This window comes from Rhipicephalus sanguineus, chromosome 5, assembly GCF_013339695.2.
Source record: "Rhipicephalus sanguineus isolate Rsan-2018 chromosome 5, BIME_Rsan_1.4, whole genome shotgun sequence".
In the NCBI taxonomy this organism is placed as follows: domain Eukaryota; kingdom Metazoa; phylum Arthropoda; class Arachnida; order Ixodida; family Ixodidae; genus Rhipicephalus; species Rhipicephalus sanguineus.
This window is the reverse complement of record NC_051180.1, coordinates 8297919-8317563: the sequence shown is the minus strand read 5'-3', so window position 1 is coordinate 8317563 and position 19645 is coordinate 8297919. Positions and strand designations below refer to the sequence as shown.

At 49.9% G+C, this 19645-nt stretch overlaps 1 protein-coding gene across 1 annotated transcript in view; it reads left to right on the top strand.

The window, feature by feature from the left end:
* The window catches only part of LOC119393089 (rho guanine nucleotide exchange factor 11-like), a 180554-nt gene that overhangs the window by 78793 nt on the left and 82116 nt on the right, over positions 1–19645 (top strand). Inside the window, exon 15 of the mRNA XM_037659911.2 lies at positions 7932–7989. Within this exon, the coding sequence (XP_037515839.2) occupies positions 7932–7989 (58 nt within the window). The remainder of the gene's footprint in view (positions 1–7931; positions 7990–19645) is intronic.

Sequence of the window (19645 nt, the reverse complement as noted above, 5' to 3'; positions counted from 1 at the left end):
GGCTATGGTGGTACCAGTGGCATGCATAATGTTTAACGACCTCATAAGTTCCAAATGTGCATATTAGTTAATATGAGGTTCGTAGTAACGATATTGCATTGTCAAATTTAACTGGTTCATGAATTCTTTGTGTCACATAGAATTCAACCTGTGTGTGTAATATGCATTTTGAAAAGGTTTTTTTTTTTTCTCAGACGGCTTCCATTCTGTTCCAAATACAGTCGATCCCGGATATATCGAACTCGAAGGAGACTGCGAATTAGTTCGATACATTGATAATTCGAAATACAAAGCACTGCAGGCCTCGACACAGTTTTCGGAAATCGTAAAAAGCGCGAATATGACGATTTGCTCACATATGCTAAAGAACAAGGCGACAACTTCTTCTTTTGCAAGTTACCGCACTTTATTTCGCATGAAAATAGTCCGTAAGCTTGTCTTGCTTCTTGCGCGCCGTGAAGTTCATCAAGTCATCGTCAATATCATTGAAGCTTTTCAAATAAACATATTCAGCACCTTCGGCCACAACAGCGGTGATCGACGCTAAACGCCGATGCAAGCTCTGTAGCGTGGTAAAGGGTTTAGCGGTGGCAGCGGCGGCATTGGCATCTTCAAATCGCACTGGTCCATTTCCGCAGGATCGGCAATGTCAGCTATGATCTCGGCATCGATGCAGTCAGAAACAGCTACGTCGTTATCTGCACCGATGAAGTCGCAAACCTAGTGGAGATCAGTGGATGAAGTCGCTCTGCTTCCGTCCGATATGGCGCCCGGAAACGCTAATAAATCACAAAGTTCACTGATGCACCCAAAGTCGCTACCCGGCACCAAGGCCCGCAAGGAAACAGTTCACGTCGGTGCTTTACTTGACGTCGCTCCTGTAGAGGTCGCCACAATTCAGCCTTTTGATTAGGCCGCCACTGGAGCGTGGCGCCCCCTGTTACTGCCGTGCATCATATATATGTTCGTGCCCCAATAAAGTCGGGGTTACACTTTCGTCCGAGCGAGCAGCGTGTACGCGTCAGTCTTTGCGTGCCCGTGCCCCTGCGGCACTAACCACGCGACATGGTGTCAGAAGTGGGATGACATCGCGTGACAGTAAGTTCGGAGCGTAGGAATAACGCCCCCCAGCCCTAGGCCTTACCACGACGGAACGGCAGCACGGCAGCACGATGGACCTCGAGAACGGCGAGCCGCCAAAACTGTACGGCGTGAACCTTCAGCCACCGGCACCGTTCGACTTCGCGAACCCGGCAACATGGTCGACATGGCTCAGCCGCTACGAAGACTTCACCGCGGTTTCAGGACTGACAAAAGCGTCGGAAGACGTGCAGGTACGCTCGCTACTGTACTGCATGGGCCCGGAGGCACGTCCGCTCCTCGAGACGTTCTCGCTCGACGCCCAGTCGCTCGCCTCGTACCAAGTTGTTGCCGCCCGCTTCACTGAGCACTTCGTGCACCCGGCCAACGAGCTCTACGAGTCGTCGCGGTTCCACAGGTGTGTTCAGCTACCCGGCGAAAGCGTCGACACGTACTACGCGGAACTGTGTAGAATGGTGAAGCGCTGCAACTACCAGTCAGCTGCTGTCGAGGAAAGGCTCGTACGCGACCGGTTCGTCGTCGGCCTCCGTGACTCTCGCCTCTCGGATCAGCTGTGCCGAAACTCGAAGCTGACGCTCAAGGAGGCATGGACACAAGCCCGTCAGTCCGAAGACGCCGACAAAGAGAAGGAGTTGACTCAGAACCGCACCGAGCACACACGCGAGCTCAACCTCGACGCCGCGAAAGCCAGCAAGTTCGCCTCTCGTCGCCGCTCCGGAGCTAAGCCTACTACGTCGCAGCCACCAGCCGAGCGCGCTCGCGAGCCGTCCACGTGTGAATTCTGCGGCCGCGCGCCTCACCGACGTTCGGACTGCCCGGCTCGACGCTCCGCCTGCAACTTCTGCAAAAAGAAAGGCCACTTCGCCGAAGTTTGCCGCTCGCGGAAGCACCAGCAGAACAAGCTCGGCTCCGTTCACCTGCATGCCGTCGGCACTCCCGCCGCTGCAAAGTTCGTCGACGTGACCGTTGACAACTACACAGCGCAGTTCAAAGTCGACTCCGGCGCCGAAGTATCTGCTGTACCCAGCGACTTCCCTACGCTGCCTGCCAAGCTCGACAAAGTCGACAGTCTGCTCACTGGCCCTGGAGGACAGCCACTTCGCGTGCTAGGCTCGTATCTGGCACGACTTCGGTGGCAAGGAAAAACAAGCTGCCAGCGCCTATACGTAATCCAGTCACTCACTGTGCCTCTTCTAGGACTGCCAGCGCTCCAAGCCCTGAAAGTTGTGAAATTTCTTGACGAACTCAAGACTCCAAAAGCAACGCTGCACGCCGAGCTCTTCAAGGGATTGGGCACTCTCAAGGACGAGTACGTTATTCGGCTGAAACCCGATGCCGTGCCCTTCTCGCTAAGCGTCCCCCGCAGGATCCCCATCCCGCTGCTCGAGGTCGTCCGCCGCGAGTTGGACAAATTGGAAAGCGCGGGAGTGATCCGCAGGATCGACAAGCCAACTCCATGGTGCTCTGGCCTCGTTGTCGTCAGGAAAGACGATGGTTCCTACCGGCTATGCGTCGACTTGACTCAACTCAACAAAGTCGTCCTCCGTGAACGGCATATTTTGCCAACGGTTGAGCAAGTCCTTGGCCTCCTCGGTGACGCAACAGTTTTTTCAAGGCTGGATGCGACCGCAAGCTTCCACCAGGTGAAGCTTTCTGCCGATTCCCAAGAGCTGACTACATTCATCACCCCATATGGCCGATACTGCTTTTGCCGGCTCCCCTTTGGCATCACCTCCGCTCCCGAGTACTTCCAGAAACAGATGGCAAGAATCCTGGAGGGCCAAGAAGGGGTCGCCAACATGATAGATGACATTCTGGTTTTTGGACGCACCCGCCAGGAGCATGACGCCAGACTGAGCCAGGTGCTATCTCGTCTTGCAAAAGCAGGCATCACGTTGAACGAGGACAAGTGTCGCTTTGGGGTATCTGAGGTCTCCTTCCTTGGTGTTGTCGTCTCAGCTAAGGGTATCAGGCCGGATCCAAGCAAGGTCGAAGCGGTCAAAGCTATGGAAGCTCCCACAGACGTCGCTGGCGTTAGACGACTGCTTGGAATGGTGAATCATCTCGCCAGATTCCTGCCACACATCTCGGACGTCACAGCACCCATCAGAGCCTTGCTGAACAAGTCTGCGAGTTGGGTGTGGCAGCATGAGCAAGAGGCAGCATTCAAGAAGGTCAAAGAACTCTTGACGTCAGACAGGTGCATGGCCAAGTACCACCCGTCGTATGCCACGACAGTATCCGCAGATGCAAGCTCTTTCGGACTCGGCGCAGTACTGCTGCAGACTCAACCCTCGGGAGAGCGTCGCCCAGTCGCATTCGCTTCGAGGTCAATGACGAGTACCGAACAGCGTTACAGCCAGACCGAAAAAGAAGCTTTGGCAACGACATGGGCTATCCAAAGGTTCGACGAGTTTGTCCGTGGCATCACCTTCGACGTCGAGACAGACCACCTGCCTCTCGTCTCACTTCTGGGCAAGATGGAACTGGACATGTTGCCGCCTCGTATTCAGAGACTACGGCTCAAGACAATGCAGTACCAGTTTCGCATGCTGCACGTGCCAGGAAAACTGCTAGCAACAGCAGATGCCTTATCACGTATCACCCACAAGGCATCCACTCCTGTAGACACGGTGGAACTCTTCGCAGCACAAGTAGTCGGCTGCATGTCGGAAGTCTTGCCACTCCGCCCTGGAGATGTACGACAGGCACAAGAATCCGATGCAGAGTGCAAGGCTCTCATCTCCTTCTGCCAGCAAGGTTGGCCACGAAAGACCAAGCTACCTCTGCATGTGTCGAAGTATGCCTCCGTGGCCGACAAGCTCTCTGTCTGCGATGGTATCCTGCTGAAAGGCCCCCGGATCGTCATCCCATCATCTCTTCGGCCAGCGGTCTTGACGCTGTTGCACGAAGGCCATCAGGGCATCAACAGAACCAAAGCCCTAGCTCGGGAGTCAGTTTGGTGGCCGGGTATCTCAGCAGACATCGCCTCTCTCGTCACCAACTGCGAACAGTGCGCATCCACCCGGGTGAACCTTACGGAACCCCTAGTCTCCACAGCTCTACCAGGACGTCCCTGGGAATTTCTCGGAATGGACTTGTTCCATCTCAATGGCCAGACGTTCCTCCTGGTGGTGGACTACTACTCGAGGTTTCCCGAGGTGGTGACCCTGAGAAGCACTACAGCTCGGGCAGTCATCGATGCTCTCAAAAGCATCTTCGCACGCCACGGAATCCCACAAGGCGTCAGGTCGGACAACGGCCCACCATTCTCGTCGCAAGAGTTTGCGGCATTCGCAGCGTCTTATGGCTTCAACCATGCGACCAGTAGCCCACACTACGCCCAGTCAAACGGAGAGGCAGAGAGGATGGTACGAACAGTCAAGGACCTGTTCCGGAAGTCCAAAGACCCTCACCTCGCTCTGCTCAGTTATCGGGACACTCCGGGAGTCGATGGCTTCAGTCCAGCCCAGCTGTTGATGGGACGTCAGCTGAGAACCAGAGTCCCGAAGCAAAACTCCCAGCTACGTCCCAACTGGCCGCCAAGGAAAGATGTCGTCGCCAAGGATGTAGCCTACAAGCGTAAGCAGACCGACGACTACAATAGGCATCACGGAGCTCGAGACCTGTCACCTCTCAAAACGGGTCGGCGTGTGTGGGTGCGCCCTGACAAAGTGCAAGCTACGGTCCTCAGCCCGGGGCAAAGGCCAAGAAGCTACGTGGTTGAAACAGACCAAGGTGGTGTTCTACAGCGCAACCGCCGTCACCTAGTGCCTTTCGTGCCTTCTGCCTCCAGTGGGGAATTGCTGCCGACAGCTGCACAGCAACCATCGCCACTGCAGCAAGTTCCCCTTCAGGAACCTCAGCCTGCCAACAGCGTGGAACCTGCGGTCCCCCAAGGGCAGCCTTTGCAACATTCCCCTGCAGCCAGGGACCGTAGTGATGGTGTTACACGAACACGTTACGGCCGGCGCGTTGTTCCGCCGCGCCGTTTAAACTTGTGACATTGTGATGGGTTTGGCGTCCTCCATCCTCCCTCCCATCAGACTTTCTCAAGGGGGGAGATGTAGAGGTCGCCACAATTCAGCCTTTTGATTAGGCCGCCACTGGAGCGTGGCGCCCCCTGTTACTGCCGTGCATCATATATATGTTCGTGCCCCAATAAAGTCGGGGTTACACTTTCGTCCGAGCGAGCAGCGTGTACGCGTCAGTCTTTGCGTGCCCGTGCCCCTGCGGCACTAACCACGCGACAGCTCCAAGCACCGGTGATCATTTTTATCGCTACAAGCGGGACAGTTCGACTCCGGAATGACGATTTATCAAGAACAAAGAGAGAACTACACAAGTCTGCATGCCACAACAACGCTGCACACCGTTGACATGTTGGCGATAGCGATGGCACTTATGGCTTTGTTGAAGGCAGCCTTTGCTTTGGCGAGAAATGCAAAAAGAGTGTAGCCTCCGAGATGTGTGTTTTAAAACCAAAAACACCAAAAATTAGGGGTGTGCGAATATTCGAAATTTCGAATATTTTTCGAATAGTGTTTGCTATTCGATTCGATTCGCACTGGAATTTTACTATTCGAACTTCCCAAAAACAAATACTGTCAACGTCCGATTGAAAGTGACCCCTTCAGATATTTAATATGCTTCACCTCACTACACTCTCGTATTGCGGCAAAGCTGCCTTTCAAGCTCCGTTACGGTCGATCTTAGCCAACACTCTCAGACAAAATCGAGTATTTGGGGAGTATTTCTGCCACACAACAATAATCGTCATCTGGCTTGCTCGCGTTTCCTTTCTTGAAAACCCAGCTCTCGTGACTTTCCTGTCAAGAATGCTATGTCACGCTGATAACGCGCGCGCCGTTCGTGACCGGGAAGGGCCGCGACCGCGGTGATAACGCGAGGAAAGCACGCGAGGTGGATGACGATTGTTGTTGTGTGACAGAAACACTCCCAAAATACTCGGTTTTGTCTTAGAGTGAAGAGACAGTCCACGTCCGATTCGAAGTGGCCCCTAGATTTTCGATATGCTTCACCTCATCACACCCCGGTAATGCGGCAAAGCTGCCTTTCAAGTTCCGTTACGGTCGGACTTAGTCAAGAGACAGTCCACGTCCGATTCGAAGTGGTCCCTGGATTTTCAATACGCTTCACCTCATCACACCCAGGTATTGCGGCAAAGCTGCCTTTCAATTTCCGTTACGATCGAACTTAGCCAAGACACAGTCAACGTCCGATGGGAAGTGGTCCCTAGATTTTCAATATGCTTCAGCGCATCACAACTCGGTATTGCGACAAAGCTACCTTTCAAGCTTCGTTACGGTCGAACTTTGCCAAGACACAGCAACGCCCAAGTGAAAGTGGTCCCTATATTTTCAATATGCTTCAGCGCATCACACCCCGGTATTGCGGCAAAGCTGCCTTTCAAGCTCTCCTACGGTCGCAAATGTACTAACTCAAGCAGGCCCGTAGCCAGGAATTTTTTTCGCCGGGGGGGGGGGGGGCACTTGCTGAATACCTTGATAACACCCATTTTTATTATTTATTTTTGTTAAAAACACATAGCTCACCAATATTTCAGGGGGAGAGCCCCCCCCCCCCCCCCGCCCCCCTCCTGGCTACGGGCCTGAACTCAAAAATGCTGGTTCCAACATGGAGATGAAAGATGTGGCAGAGGTGGGGGCTCAATTAATGCTGTTTTGGACCTTAAATTTGGGCAGGAAGTCTGAAAAATCGGAAGCCAAAGCTTTTTAGCATCCAAAATTTCAGATGTTCTTATATATCGATGTCTACGAGGCAGATTTGGAACTGTGGACTTGAAGGGAGCACACCCTTCTCCGCCACATCAGTTGGGCTTCCACAGAAGTTGAGAGAGGAGGAGAGGCTGAGGAAGTCGCATCTTTGCCTATCACGTGTAAAGTGTTGTCGGCAACGCTTTGGCTGCACCAAATCATTTATATAAATTGAATTCGGCCTCTACATTGCCTCATTCTTGATAAGACAACTATGAAACACCACCCCGCCAGTGCTTCATCAACCTAGCGAAAAGAAACACTTTCATGTTGCTATCTCATAAGAGTATGCTTAGGAATCCTCTCTAACTTTTTTTTTTCTGCAATTTCGCTTCGAAGTATTCGAAAAATATTCTAGAAATATTCGAAAAATATTCGATTCGATTCGCACTTACACGTCAATATTCGAATTCGCTTCGCACCCAAAATTTAGCTATTCGCACAGCTCTACCAAAAATACGTCATGAGGTTGCGCATCTTGAAGGCCGTGCTTTTCGGCCCTGCATGCCATCGTGCGCGAACAAACAAGGAAGGGAATGCAAACATTACAACGAGGCTGCCGAGTCACTTCGCTATCTCATTTTGGTGCCCCCGGCAATCAGCCTTTTTGAAAAACACTATGCCCGCGCGTTAAAAGCTGCGAATCGCGCATCAAAAGACAGGAGCACTGACAGGCGCTGCGCAACGAGCTAGATAACACCATGGAATGACACCGCCTTTTCGTCACCTGCATGCGACGAGGGATCGGAACTTGTTAGAACGATGCCGAAAAATGATCAGTACTTGTTAGGAAAAATGCACTTTCTGGGCTTCGACGCTGCGCAGCGTTCGATATACGTGTGCACCAGTCCCATACTTTTGCATGGGAAATTCAAGGGGATTTCTCAACTGTTGGATATAGCCAATAATTCGATATATCCGAGTTCGATATATCCGGTATCTGCTGTACTTACTACACCTCTTACAAAAATGTTTTGAAGCCCCATTGCCATTACACTTGGTAATGGAAAGATGGACACTTTTGTTGTGCAGGGCGGCCCGCAAGAACTCTGCCACTGCTGTTGGGCGCTCGGAGAGCTTTCGCCAAAGAGTGAGTGCTTATATATTGTCTGGGGTGTAAAAATTGTGGGAGGAGGAATCGGTGTCCTTGGTACACTGCAGTGTAGTCTAGGTGTCCCTCCCCTCGACACTCCCTTTCGACTCAAGTAAGTGAATAGGTGGGTAGTAGCGCCGCACCCGAGATGAAAACCACTGCTGCTCAGTACCGAATAATTCTAGAAATTCTATATCCAAAAAAGGCAGAGGTTCAGGGGGAGATGGAAGGTTGAAGAGACGAAAAATTCGCGAACACAGTGTGTCGCCGCAGCAAAAACATTTCGGCAAGCAGACTTGTCTTCTTGAACGCTGCAGCTGTCTACTTTAGCACCTGTACGTGCATGTTTCATACCCTCTCCTCCAGTCCAAACAAGAGGTGGATAGGGCAAGTGGGGGAGAAGGGAGGGCTGGCGTGCCGAATTTGTTGAGTCAAAATAAGTCAGACATGAGCACCACCTGATAAAGGCTTTATTCTAGGAATTTCAACCTTTCTTATCACCGTGAAATTGTCATTGTCAGCTGGTATTCACTTTTGACAACCATAATTCTGCAAAATAGTTACCTCCCTTTCTACGCTTTTGACACGTACACCATGTCAGCACCGCAAAATCACTGTTCAGCTACTTAAGAAAAGTGATTGTAGCTGCCGAAACCTCTGGCAGCTGTGTTGCAGAGTGGCAGTTCGGTGTGAACGAATGCAGCATTCACAGTTGGAGCAAGCAGAAGGAAGCCCTCTTTGTGTGCAAAGCTATGTGAGAAGAAGCTTTCGGGGGACCGAACAGTTGACTGTTTCCTGAATTTGAACGTAATCTGACTGACTTCATTTGAGAGTAATGAGCTACATATCTCGCTGTCAGTGTTAAGCGGCTGCAACTAAAGGCAAGGGAAATAGTAAGAGAGAAATGCATTCAGCAGACAAACTTCAAGGCAAGCGAACACTGACTGTCACATTTTATGTGCCATGCTGGCTTTACATTGCTGAATTATGCATTGACAGTGCAAGGAAATGAGAAATATCCCTTTTGCTATGCTTCAAAATTGTATCGGTACTGCTTTACTAATCCTCGAGTTTGGAGCTGGCCAAGGCTGTCCCTTCCACAGCTCATTGGTGTCTGCACCACGAGTGGAGCCAAATACGCGTATTGGCACTTCATGATAGCTGCCCTCCCATGTTTACGCAGTTTTCTTCACCCCTTGTCTTATGATTTGTTTGCCCACCTGTCAGTCTGCCTTGTCCTACTTTCTTTCTCGCTGCCTCCAGCATTTGTGCTGCTTTTTTCTCCTCGATCTCTCTCAGCTGAGCAGCACAGAAAGTGAAGCTGTGGATGCTCTGTTGATAGCTGCCTTTGTGATCTGCTGTTCTCAAAAAAATGCTGCATGTGAGCCAGATACCAAAAGTAACAAATACTATCAAAAGCTACTGACCATGCTGCTGACACTCGGTGATTGGCTCTGACACAATGTTTTCATTGCTTTTTTCATATGCACAAAGACGTTGACTGACTACATAAACAGTGGATATTCACTGAGTGGCTGCTTTAGTTGGCATAAGTCCAATTCGTATCCAATTCAATCCATATTAGAGCTCAAAAACAGAAGAAGCTTGATGACTCTAGGCTATCAAAAATATTGGCCACCATCCCGCCCTGCGAACATAAATGTCCAATGAAGCTGCATCAAACACCAGACATGCCGATGGGGTGGTATGTTTTATTATTACTAGAGGCCAGATTTTTAGGCAATAAAAAAGCTCGTTTTAAGCGTCAAAAATAAGCAAGCAAAACAACCATGGGCCTGCAATATCGTAAATATAGGCACAATAAACTTTCACATAAATACAAATAACATCAAACGAAGACGTGCGCGACCTCTGTCTACGGCAGGTCAACAAAAACGTTATTGCTTAAGATGGCAAATGACGCCAACAGTTGAACATAACCGTGCAGTTGTGCTTTGTCCCGCACGGTTCGCAGAACACGGCCTCTTCTGTGTTCTGCACGGTGAGGCAAGTGTCCACTGTCGAATGAACACACTCCCGGCCGTCTTTTCGGCATGACTAAGAAGGGCAGGGCTGGAGCAGATAGCCAGATCGCTAAATTCCAGAAGGCAGGGATTCCCCGTATTGGTCGGGTCAAATCGCATAGAACCAATGTTTTCCCTGGCAGTGAACCACTGGCGTAGCCAGGTGGGGGGGTTCCGGCGTGCTGACCCCCCCCCCCCCCCTCGAAACTTCTGTTTTGCATGTGTATATATACAGTCGCCGACCGTTTATTCGGACTCGACGGGAACCGCCGAAAAGTCCGAATAATCGGGAGTCCGAAAAAACGGATTCACTCGAAAAAAAGCACTTTTATTGGCCCGATCGCCCGAAAAAACTGTCTATGCGCGTCTGCACACACGCACGCTTACGCGCGACCACGTCGGCCTGTACCTCTGCGAGTGTCTGGCCGTCGCTGTAGACAGACAACAGCATCGATATGGCCTGCGCCAAGTCCGCATTTGATGGTTGTGGTGCGGGCGGCGCGTCATCGTCGGAGTCACTGTCCGCCAGCGCCGGCTCGCAGACCTGACGGACGATCTCATCATCGTCCAACTCTGCGCAAGGCAAAACGGCACTGTCGATGTTCGCGAACTCTTCAAACGTACCCGCCCCCACATCGACCCCGCTAGCACGGAGGTCGTCCAAAATGTCCGCTGCTGCGGTAGGCGGACTCTCAACCGCGGGGTTCTGGCCTGTAGCACTGTCCTCAATCCCAGTCATAAATCCTGCGTGGCGGAAGCAGTTGTGGATCGTTTCCTGAGTCACTGACTTCCAGGCATCGGACAACATGCTGATGGCCGTCAGAACATCAACGACGTAGTTTTTGTTACTGTCGACGCATAACAGCATACGATTCAGGAGGCGCGACTGGTAATGAACTTTCAAGTTTTTGATCACGCCCTGGTCCATGGGCTGCAACACGCTTGTCGTGTTAGGCAGCAAAAACTCAACTGTCATAGCTTTCAAGTTGTCGATATGCCCATGGGCACCGCAGTTGTCGACGAACATCAGCACCTTGCGATTTTGCTGTTCGTACCGGCGGTCGAGCTTGCGGAGGTACTGCTCGAAGAGGTTTTGCGTAATCCACGCCTTTGAATTTGCTTCATACCACACAGGGAGTGATTTGACGCCTTTAAAACATCTCGGATTCTTTGATTTCCCTATTACGAGGAGCGGAAGTTTCTCCGTCCCCGTCATGTTGCCTCCTACAACAACTGTTAGACGCTCCTTGCTATGCTTCCCCCCATGACAGGGTTCGCCAGACAAAGCTAACGTCTTGTCGGGCAGCATCTTATAGAAAAGTCCAGTCTCGTCACAATTAAAGACGTTTTCTCGTTGATACTGGCGCAGCAGTGCGCACAGCTTGTCGGCGCGGTAGTTGGTCACGAGCGTTTGGTCGACGGAACCACTCTCGCCGCACATTCGCTTGAAGGCCAGGTCGTACCTTTTCTTAAAGTTGCGCAACCAGCCGTCAGTGAACCTGCAGCCGGTAATACCCATGCGCAGGGCGAGCGTCTCTGCTTTCTGTCTGAGCAGATCGCCAGACACGGGTATTTTCCTAGCCACCGTGGCACTCAACCACATGTTCAGCGCCTCTTCAAGCTGCGGGTGGCTGCCGTCCCGGAAATTTTTCTGCGTACCCGCAGACGCTTTCTCAGCTGCCTCCAGGATCTTAGCCTTCTGCTTGAGGTAGTCCGAGACGGTTTGCTTGGAAACGGAAAATTCCCGAGCAACTTCAGACTGAGGTCGGCCGCCTTCTACCTGGCGAATTATCTCCGCTTTCTTCGCCATCGTGAGCGTCTTGTAGCTCCCACGTTGGCCGCGTTTCTTCACTCCCGACGGCGCAGCAACGGGTGGCGCCGGAGCCATTTCAGCACGCCACGGAACACGCAAGAGACGAGAACACAGAGAACAAGACGAACCAGGCCTAGCCGCAGAAGCAAACTGACACCACTGACATGCTGACACACGCCAAACGCCACAGCGAACAGACTCCGTAGGTGGCTTGGCTTGGCCGCTCGACTGTCTAAAACAAAAAAAAAAAAAAAACGTGTCGCCAAACATAGCCTTCGAGATCGGCAATGGCGATTTCTGCGTGCATTTTGACAATGGCCCGACGTCCATCCATAGCTAGTGCAGCATATCAGTGCTGGCAATCTAGCACTAGCAAACGTATTGTTAACGTCGCTGTCAGCGTGTCATGGCGTACGGCGACGCATCCGGTCAGTCAAACGGAGTCCGAATAATCGAACTGCGCACAGCGGGGCGTCCGAATTTTCGGTCGTGAGTTTACATTAGGTTCAATGGGGCGAGTGGCGGTGCCACGAAGATGTCCGAATAAACGGGCATGTCCGAATAAACGGTCGGCGACTGTACACGCATACATGCAAACACACGCACGAACATACATAAAGCATGGAAGTATGGTTGAACCCCCCCTCCCCCTTCCGACAAATATTTCTGGCTACGACACTGCAGCAAACACCTTACAACGTAAATTTCAAACAAAACAAAAGCCGCGCGCACATAATATTTTTCTTTGTCCTTTTGCTCTTCACTCTCCTTTCCGCTGACAGCTCTCCCCGTCTTCGCTTTCACCAACCGCTCGCGCCATGTCAGCGTGGCGTCTAATTCTCGCCGGCGTGTCCTACTTCACTGCTGCTAGCGGTTGTTTCCGAGAGTTGGTGGAACTAGAGCACTAGGTCGAACCCCATAGTTCCGAACAGTCAATGTTGCACGGTAACCTTAATAACGATCTCAAACTGCACCCGAGAGTGAAACTTGAGGCTAAATAGTGTTCATATAAGCGCCAATTTTGAAAATATGCATTTATAGGCATTTGTAAGCGTTTAGGCATGAACGCCAAAAATAGGCATTTATAGGCACTATAAAAACACTATAAAAGCCCTTCTTAACATCTAATTCATGCTCATATATTAAAATGGCACGATAGGAGCGCAAGGAACAAAATAGGCATTTGCCTATAATCCGGTCTCTAATTATTACTTTAGAGTAATGGTAGTGATAATCGCTTTGTGGTCGCTGTGGTAGACTGCGATTGGTTCTGCGACCATTTTCAGGAAGACAAATTTGTTCCTTTCGTAGAGCATTGTATTCACGCTGTTCTTCTGGCGTCTTTAATTTCCGTGCTCTACCCATGACAGTCTTAGAATATTAGTAAAACTTTTGTTGGGCCTAGTTGGTACATAGCATTTAGGAACAGAACTTCAGCGCAAATGAAGACAGACCACGAAGACAAGAAAGACAAGGACTGGCGCGACAAGGAGCGCCAATCGTCGTCTTTCTTGTCTTCGTGGTCTGTCTTCATTTGCGCTGAAGTTCTGTTCCTAAATACTTAGAATGTTAGAATGAACTAAATGAGTTGGTAGACAGGTCTTCCTTTTATGTATGAAAGAAAGCGGTAAACACATGCAAGGAGAAGGAAGGGCCGTTTGACGTCATTCGAAGCCCTCATGTGAAGTGCAAAGCAGCTGCAACCTAATCTTTACTGGGAACGCGTGGAAGCGTGTTCCTATTCACAGGCTATCATGCGGTTTTGATGCTTGTTTTGTGGTTTTCTTTATTGAAAAGAATACTGAGCTCTATGCTGTATGCCTGATTGCAAAGAAAGATATGCCGTTTGCCTTCAATTGTAAAGGGCCCCTAAAACACCCAGAGGTCGAAATTCAGTTGTGGCGTTGCAGTTGTGCACGAGTCTACAGCGAATGCTAGTGGTGTTACACGCGTTTGCTCGTTTTGCTCTTTCCTTTGCTACGCTGCGTTTGTCGGCTCGTCTGTCCACCTCTCCGAATTCCCTTTCTCAGCATTCAAGGTGAAAATGCTGGGAGCGTGCGCATCTGCTAGCAGAGGAGCACGCGAGCGTCTGTGATGAGTAGTGGTATTTGCCAAATTTCTGTGGCACATACGCGCTATAGGAGTTTTGTGCCGATGCCACGAAATTTTCAGACCCACGAGAGGTGTACACCTTCGCTGTAAAAATACTCAGGGATTGAATTGTCAACATGAGGAAGGAAAAAAAAAAAGAACTTGAAGAATTCTTTGCTATTTCCTCTGCTTCAGCAGATCGCTACTCGTAAAAACACAGAAGTGTCATACGACATCACCTTTGTAGTTCGGATGAACAGTTTGCCAGAGGCCGAACGAAGTAAAATGGAAGAACTGAGGATGAATACCTAGCTAACACAACAGATGTCCCAGTAGCTCCATTGATGTTATGAACTTTTGTACATGTTAACGAACTTAGTGATCAAGACAGGACATCCGTAATCTGGAGTGGAGTTACAGGATTTGTCGCACGCTTTAAGCGCGTTCTCTCTCCTTTCGTCCCAGCGAGTGCGCTGAAAGCTGCACAGGGAGGAATGACGAGGGGGCAGGAAGCTACGTCCGCACGTCACGACCTTGAGCACGTTGCGGTGGCTGCGGTAACTGCAGCTCGCAATGCTCAAATCAGCCTGTGGCCATGTCCACATGCCTATCACGCACTCGGGTTGGAGTCATTGGCATCATTTGTCGAGAGATGAGGGAGCGTTTTCTAGCTGACTTTGAAAGTTAATTGCAAATTCCATGCCGTGTGCTGCGCTATAATGCTTGGCTCACATGTTCGCACGACCCTCGACTACCTATAGGTAGCATTTGCTGACCATGTTCAAAAAGTGTTGCAGGGCCCCTTTAATGCATTCACTGTTCCATTAAGGGGGTATGGTATGGTGGGGTGAATCGAAATAACAAACACACTCTGAGAGCAAAACTATGCAGTGGAGAGCGTGTAGGAGCACTCGAAGCCATTTAAAAATGGCGCCAAAAACCGAGCCATATCAACCTCCTAAATATTCCACCCAGCCAGACAGATTTCTGTCGAAATGTTTACATTTAACTCCTGATGGATGCAAGGCTTTTCTGGCATGTTTTTTTTCATCATTGTTTCAGCGTATACGTATATTTCTATAATAAGTATATGGCTAGATGGGTAAATATATTAATTTCCTGCCATCTCCATCACTTATTATTGCTAATTTTCTCACCGGGGATGCTTTTATAGCGCAGTCATTGCTTTATGTTGTGACCACTTTCGGTGCATGTTTTTAAACATAGAAGCACACTTTTCCCACGGCCAGTTTTTTTTAATTATCCAGACTTGATGTACCTTTTCTGGAAAGTTGTCTGACCAATTGTGCTCAAATTTTCTCAGATTATATTTAAATACCTTCCAAACAGTCTGAACCTATAACTTTTGAAAAGCTTTGAGTTATATTCAAGGGAAAAAAGAATATTAATTGGAAAGTCTCTCTTACAGCTTGTGGCAAGTGAGGGCAATATTATTTTTCTTGAGATAAATGTGGGAACCCGTTCTTTTAGCTAGTCATGAATTCTACTACTATGTGTAGTTATAGCGTGCAAAATTTCACGGTCACACTGCTTTTTGTTTCTGTGAAAAGGCACAATTAATTTTACACCCCAGTCTTAAAATTTGGTACACAAGCACAGAAAGTAAGAAAAACTACAGAGTAAAAATTACACAAAGTGAAAGCCAAGCGCTTTCTTATTGAACATGCACAATTTCACTATAAAATATGCTGCAGTTCCTGAGATATAAAACTGAAACCAAGACGACCCATTTACCCTACCATACCCCTTTAAGCACTGCCAAGTCAAACGCTGCTGCTGGTCACTATTACGACAGTGCACACATAAAATGCCCATCCAAGTTCTAGTTATCCGGTACAGGCTAATTCCAGAACTGACATAACGAAAGCTTGGTCCCTTAGACATGTATAGGGTGCCGGCCGAACCTTCTTTCTTGTGTCCGTGTTTGCACGCCCTGTGTGTTTTGAGTACTTAACAACTAGCTCAGCTCTCTGTTATTCTTGCTCCTTTTGGTACATTGAAATCGCTAAGAGAAACATTGTTTTCTTCATCTCAATTGCCTAAATTTTTGCATCACCGTCCCCACTAGTAGCGCAGCAAACTGGACAAACTTTGCGCTCTTTCTCTGTATGGCGTCCTCCCAGCGAGCTTATTATGGCAAAGGAAACGTCTCGTGGAATACTGGCTAGCTTCATTGCACTGAATCATGACCTCCCACCCTGCCATCGTTTTGCAGTGGACCGCCAGGTCGTGTGTGAAATGCCGTTGTAATGGAAAAGAGATGAACAGGCGGAGCCGAGTTTGTACGAGAAGAAAAAGGGCGCGGGGTTAGGCTTAGCTGACCTCGTTATTTATTTATTTTCTCCTATCCTTCGGTTGGTTCTCCCTTCGTAGTTCATTAGGGGGCCTTCTATCAGGCATGTAATGGCCGTAGACAGAAAACAAGGCGGTAAATGTGCAGTCTCGCCCGTCCTCCCGTCTGCTGTGCATTTCGGGGAGTGGAAAGAGGCCTTGCGGCGCGGTTGGATTGCGCAAGCACCGGCGGCGGCCTCCTCCTCTGTGTATAGCCGTGACGTGCGCCATTGATCGGGTCGGCCGCCGATAAGGGACGCCGTGGCTGGGTGAAAAGGAAGCCTCTCGCCGGGGTTGGTTGTACGTGCATCGGACAGCGGCGCGTTTCCTTGCGCGCTCCCGTTGGGTGCCGTACTGACGCAGCTACAAGCGTCTACCGGTTTCTTCCCGACTCTCGGATGCTCGAAAGCAGGGCGCGGCTGTGCAGTCGAAGCCCACTCGCAGGCAATACAGCGAGCGAGACGCACGTGTGAAACGACGAGATTGGTTCGGTTGCCGGTCCAAGTGTCTACTTCTTTGGTTCTAGGCAGTGTTGTAGGCGTTGCTATAAAAAAAGTAACTAAATACGTTACTCGTTACACTATATAAAAAAAAGGAGCGCGTTACCGCCCTACGTTACCTACAAAAAATGTAACGCGTTACCGTTACCGGAAAAAAAGTAACGGACGTTACCTCTGCCGTTACTCCGCAATCATAAATTTTAATGAATGTATGTTTGTTGTACGAACCCACAGTAAGAATATTTTAAATCTGAAATTTATGTTTCACATAAAACATCTAACCCTAGACAACGAATATACCCAAAATGCTGATTTAAAGGGCCCGTAAACAGGCTGCGACTTTTTTTTACACTCCCCAAACAAGCTCCCGCGGCGATCACGTTTTCCGAATATTACAGCGCTGCGCGCCGCACAGACCCTTCATTTCGAAAAACAATTACCGCGCTTCTTTCCTACGCCTGACCAATCCTCCTCGTACGCGCAGTGACGCAAACTCGGCGATCGGCGAGATGACGTAGCACTGAGCTCGTCGATTGGTCTAAACCGTCTAAACGGGTCTAAACTATCTGCGCTTGTTTGTGTTCCCCTTGTGTGTCCCGTTAGTTTGCGCTGCCAATATTGCAGTATAAACCTATACCAACTAGCCCGCCTTTCAACACTTCTGGTCTAAACCAGGCCTCAACAAACAGTTGTCAAATTAACGTCAGTTCCTGTTCCCACCCACCGCTACGAAACTGCGCCTTGTTTTTTTGGCCCTGCGGTGATGCGGTTTCGGCCACGCATTTGTCGCGCGTATATTCCTCGCACTGCATAGCACCTGCACACACTTCGCCTTCGACATATATATAGTGGTTGTTGAGGAAAAGGAAAAGGACGCTAATTTCTGTCTACACGGCTAAGCGCCCTGTAGGGGTGGGGGGATGGGGATAAAAAGAAAAGTAGAAAGAAAAAGGATAGAAGTAAGGGCACAGCGACGGAGAAGAAAGAGATAGGAAAGATGGGGTGGGAGCCGGTCACAAGAGTTCAGGGACGGGACCACGATTCAGCCAGGGGCAGGATGCACGTCGGTGACGAGGCGGCGGAGGCCCCGTCGATGAGAGGCGCACGGCATGGCGGTCGAGGCAGCCGTCATGGGGCGTCGATCAGCGAGAGGCACGAGAAGAGATCCAGGGCGTCGCGGACGATGCGACCGTTCTTCATGAAATCCTGCGAGCAACACCTTCGACATCTTCAGTAGTTATTGAGGAAAGGAAAAAGGCACCTAATTTCTGTCTGCCTTGAGGCGACACGGCGCAGTGCCTTGTAGGGGTGGGGGGATGGGGATAAAAAGAAAAGTAGAAAGAAAAAGGATAGTAGTAAGGGCGCAGCGACGGAGAAGAAAGAGATAGGAAAGATGGGTTGGGAGCCGGTCACAAGAGTTCAGGGACGGGACTACGATCGGCTAGAGGCACGATGCACGTCGGCGACGGAGCGTCGGATGCCCTGTTCGCCCGCTCAGGACGTACTCGTGCCCCTCCAGGACGTACTCGTGCCCCTCATACAAAAAATATCTTCTTTGTAACGGTAACATTTGTGTTTTACAACGTCGTGAACTTTCGAGAACGACAGGTAATGAAATTTGTCTCTCCGTATTGAATATGTTCGATATTTTTTCCCTCGTAAATTATGCAGTTAATAGAAAATTAAGTTCCTTTTCGGGCTACTGGGTGGTACGTGCATAAAATATAAAATACTCAATCAAATCTAAAATATTTATTTTCGGATCCGTGTCGATCTCTCGTGGAATCACCCGTTTGCAATAACCACGGTTAGGCGACTAACTGCGGTTATGTCTGCCGTGTTAACCTTTAACCGTGGTTAGTCGTAACCGTAGTTAGCTTAACCGTGGTTAAGGCTGTTCGTGTGACGGCAATATTAACGGGCTTTGGATGAAACGGAGGGACGCCAACCAAGGTAGTGAGTAAAAAGATTTTTATTTTATTATTATTATTTTTTGCGTTACAATAAAAAATCGACGTTTCGCGTTCCACTCGCATCCTTTTTCAGGGTTTTCTTCCAGCCGCGGAGTGACGCCTATTCTCCACGATAAGGCAGACTCGATCGGCAGCGCACCTGTAGACCGGTTGACGTTACCGGCTGTCGCCTGTGGATAGGCCAGAATTCCACAAAAAGCCGCTTAAGTCGAATTCGATGCGGTGGTGGTTCACCATGCTGTGCTCAGCCAGCGTACTCATTTGTCACTCGAACTTGCGGACGTCGTTTTCATGTTGTCGCAGCCTCTCGGTGAAGCCCCCCCCCCCCCGTACGACGTTTCACGATCAGCACGTGGTATGGAGTAAACCAGCCCTTGTTCTTTCTCTTCGGGAGGGCACGAAAAGGCGCAAGTGCCAGCAGGTCCACCTGCTTGCTACGTCCACTTCCACGAGAAGCGTGTCCGTACAGTTTCCCATGGCGAATTACGCGGCTTTCTTCAAGCTTTGTGTGGCGATGGCCCTCTTATGAAATTGGTCCCCACAGTTTCCACAAACAAAAGCGAATCCGCCCGCGCTTCCTTGGTCAATGCCTGGCAGGCCGACAGCGGTCCGACGCTGCGACAAAATCATTCGTCGGGGCGAGCTCTGGGAAAACGGCACCTACAGGATGAAAAAGTAACGAGTAACGTGACACCACACGTCACGGAAAAACGTTCACGTAAGTACGTTTCCCGTTACAGTTCTGAAATTGTAACGAGTACGTTACTAAATTACCGAAAAAAGTAACGCGTTACCGGTAACGCCGTTACTTGTAACAGGTTACCGCCAACACTGGTTCTAGAACAGACTTTTTGTTATAACGATTTGGAATTACAGTGAGATATATAGTGCATAGATTTT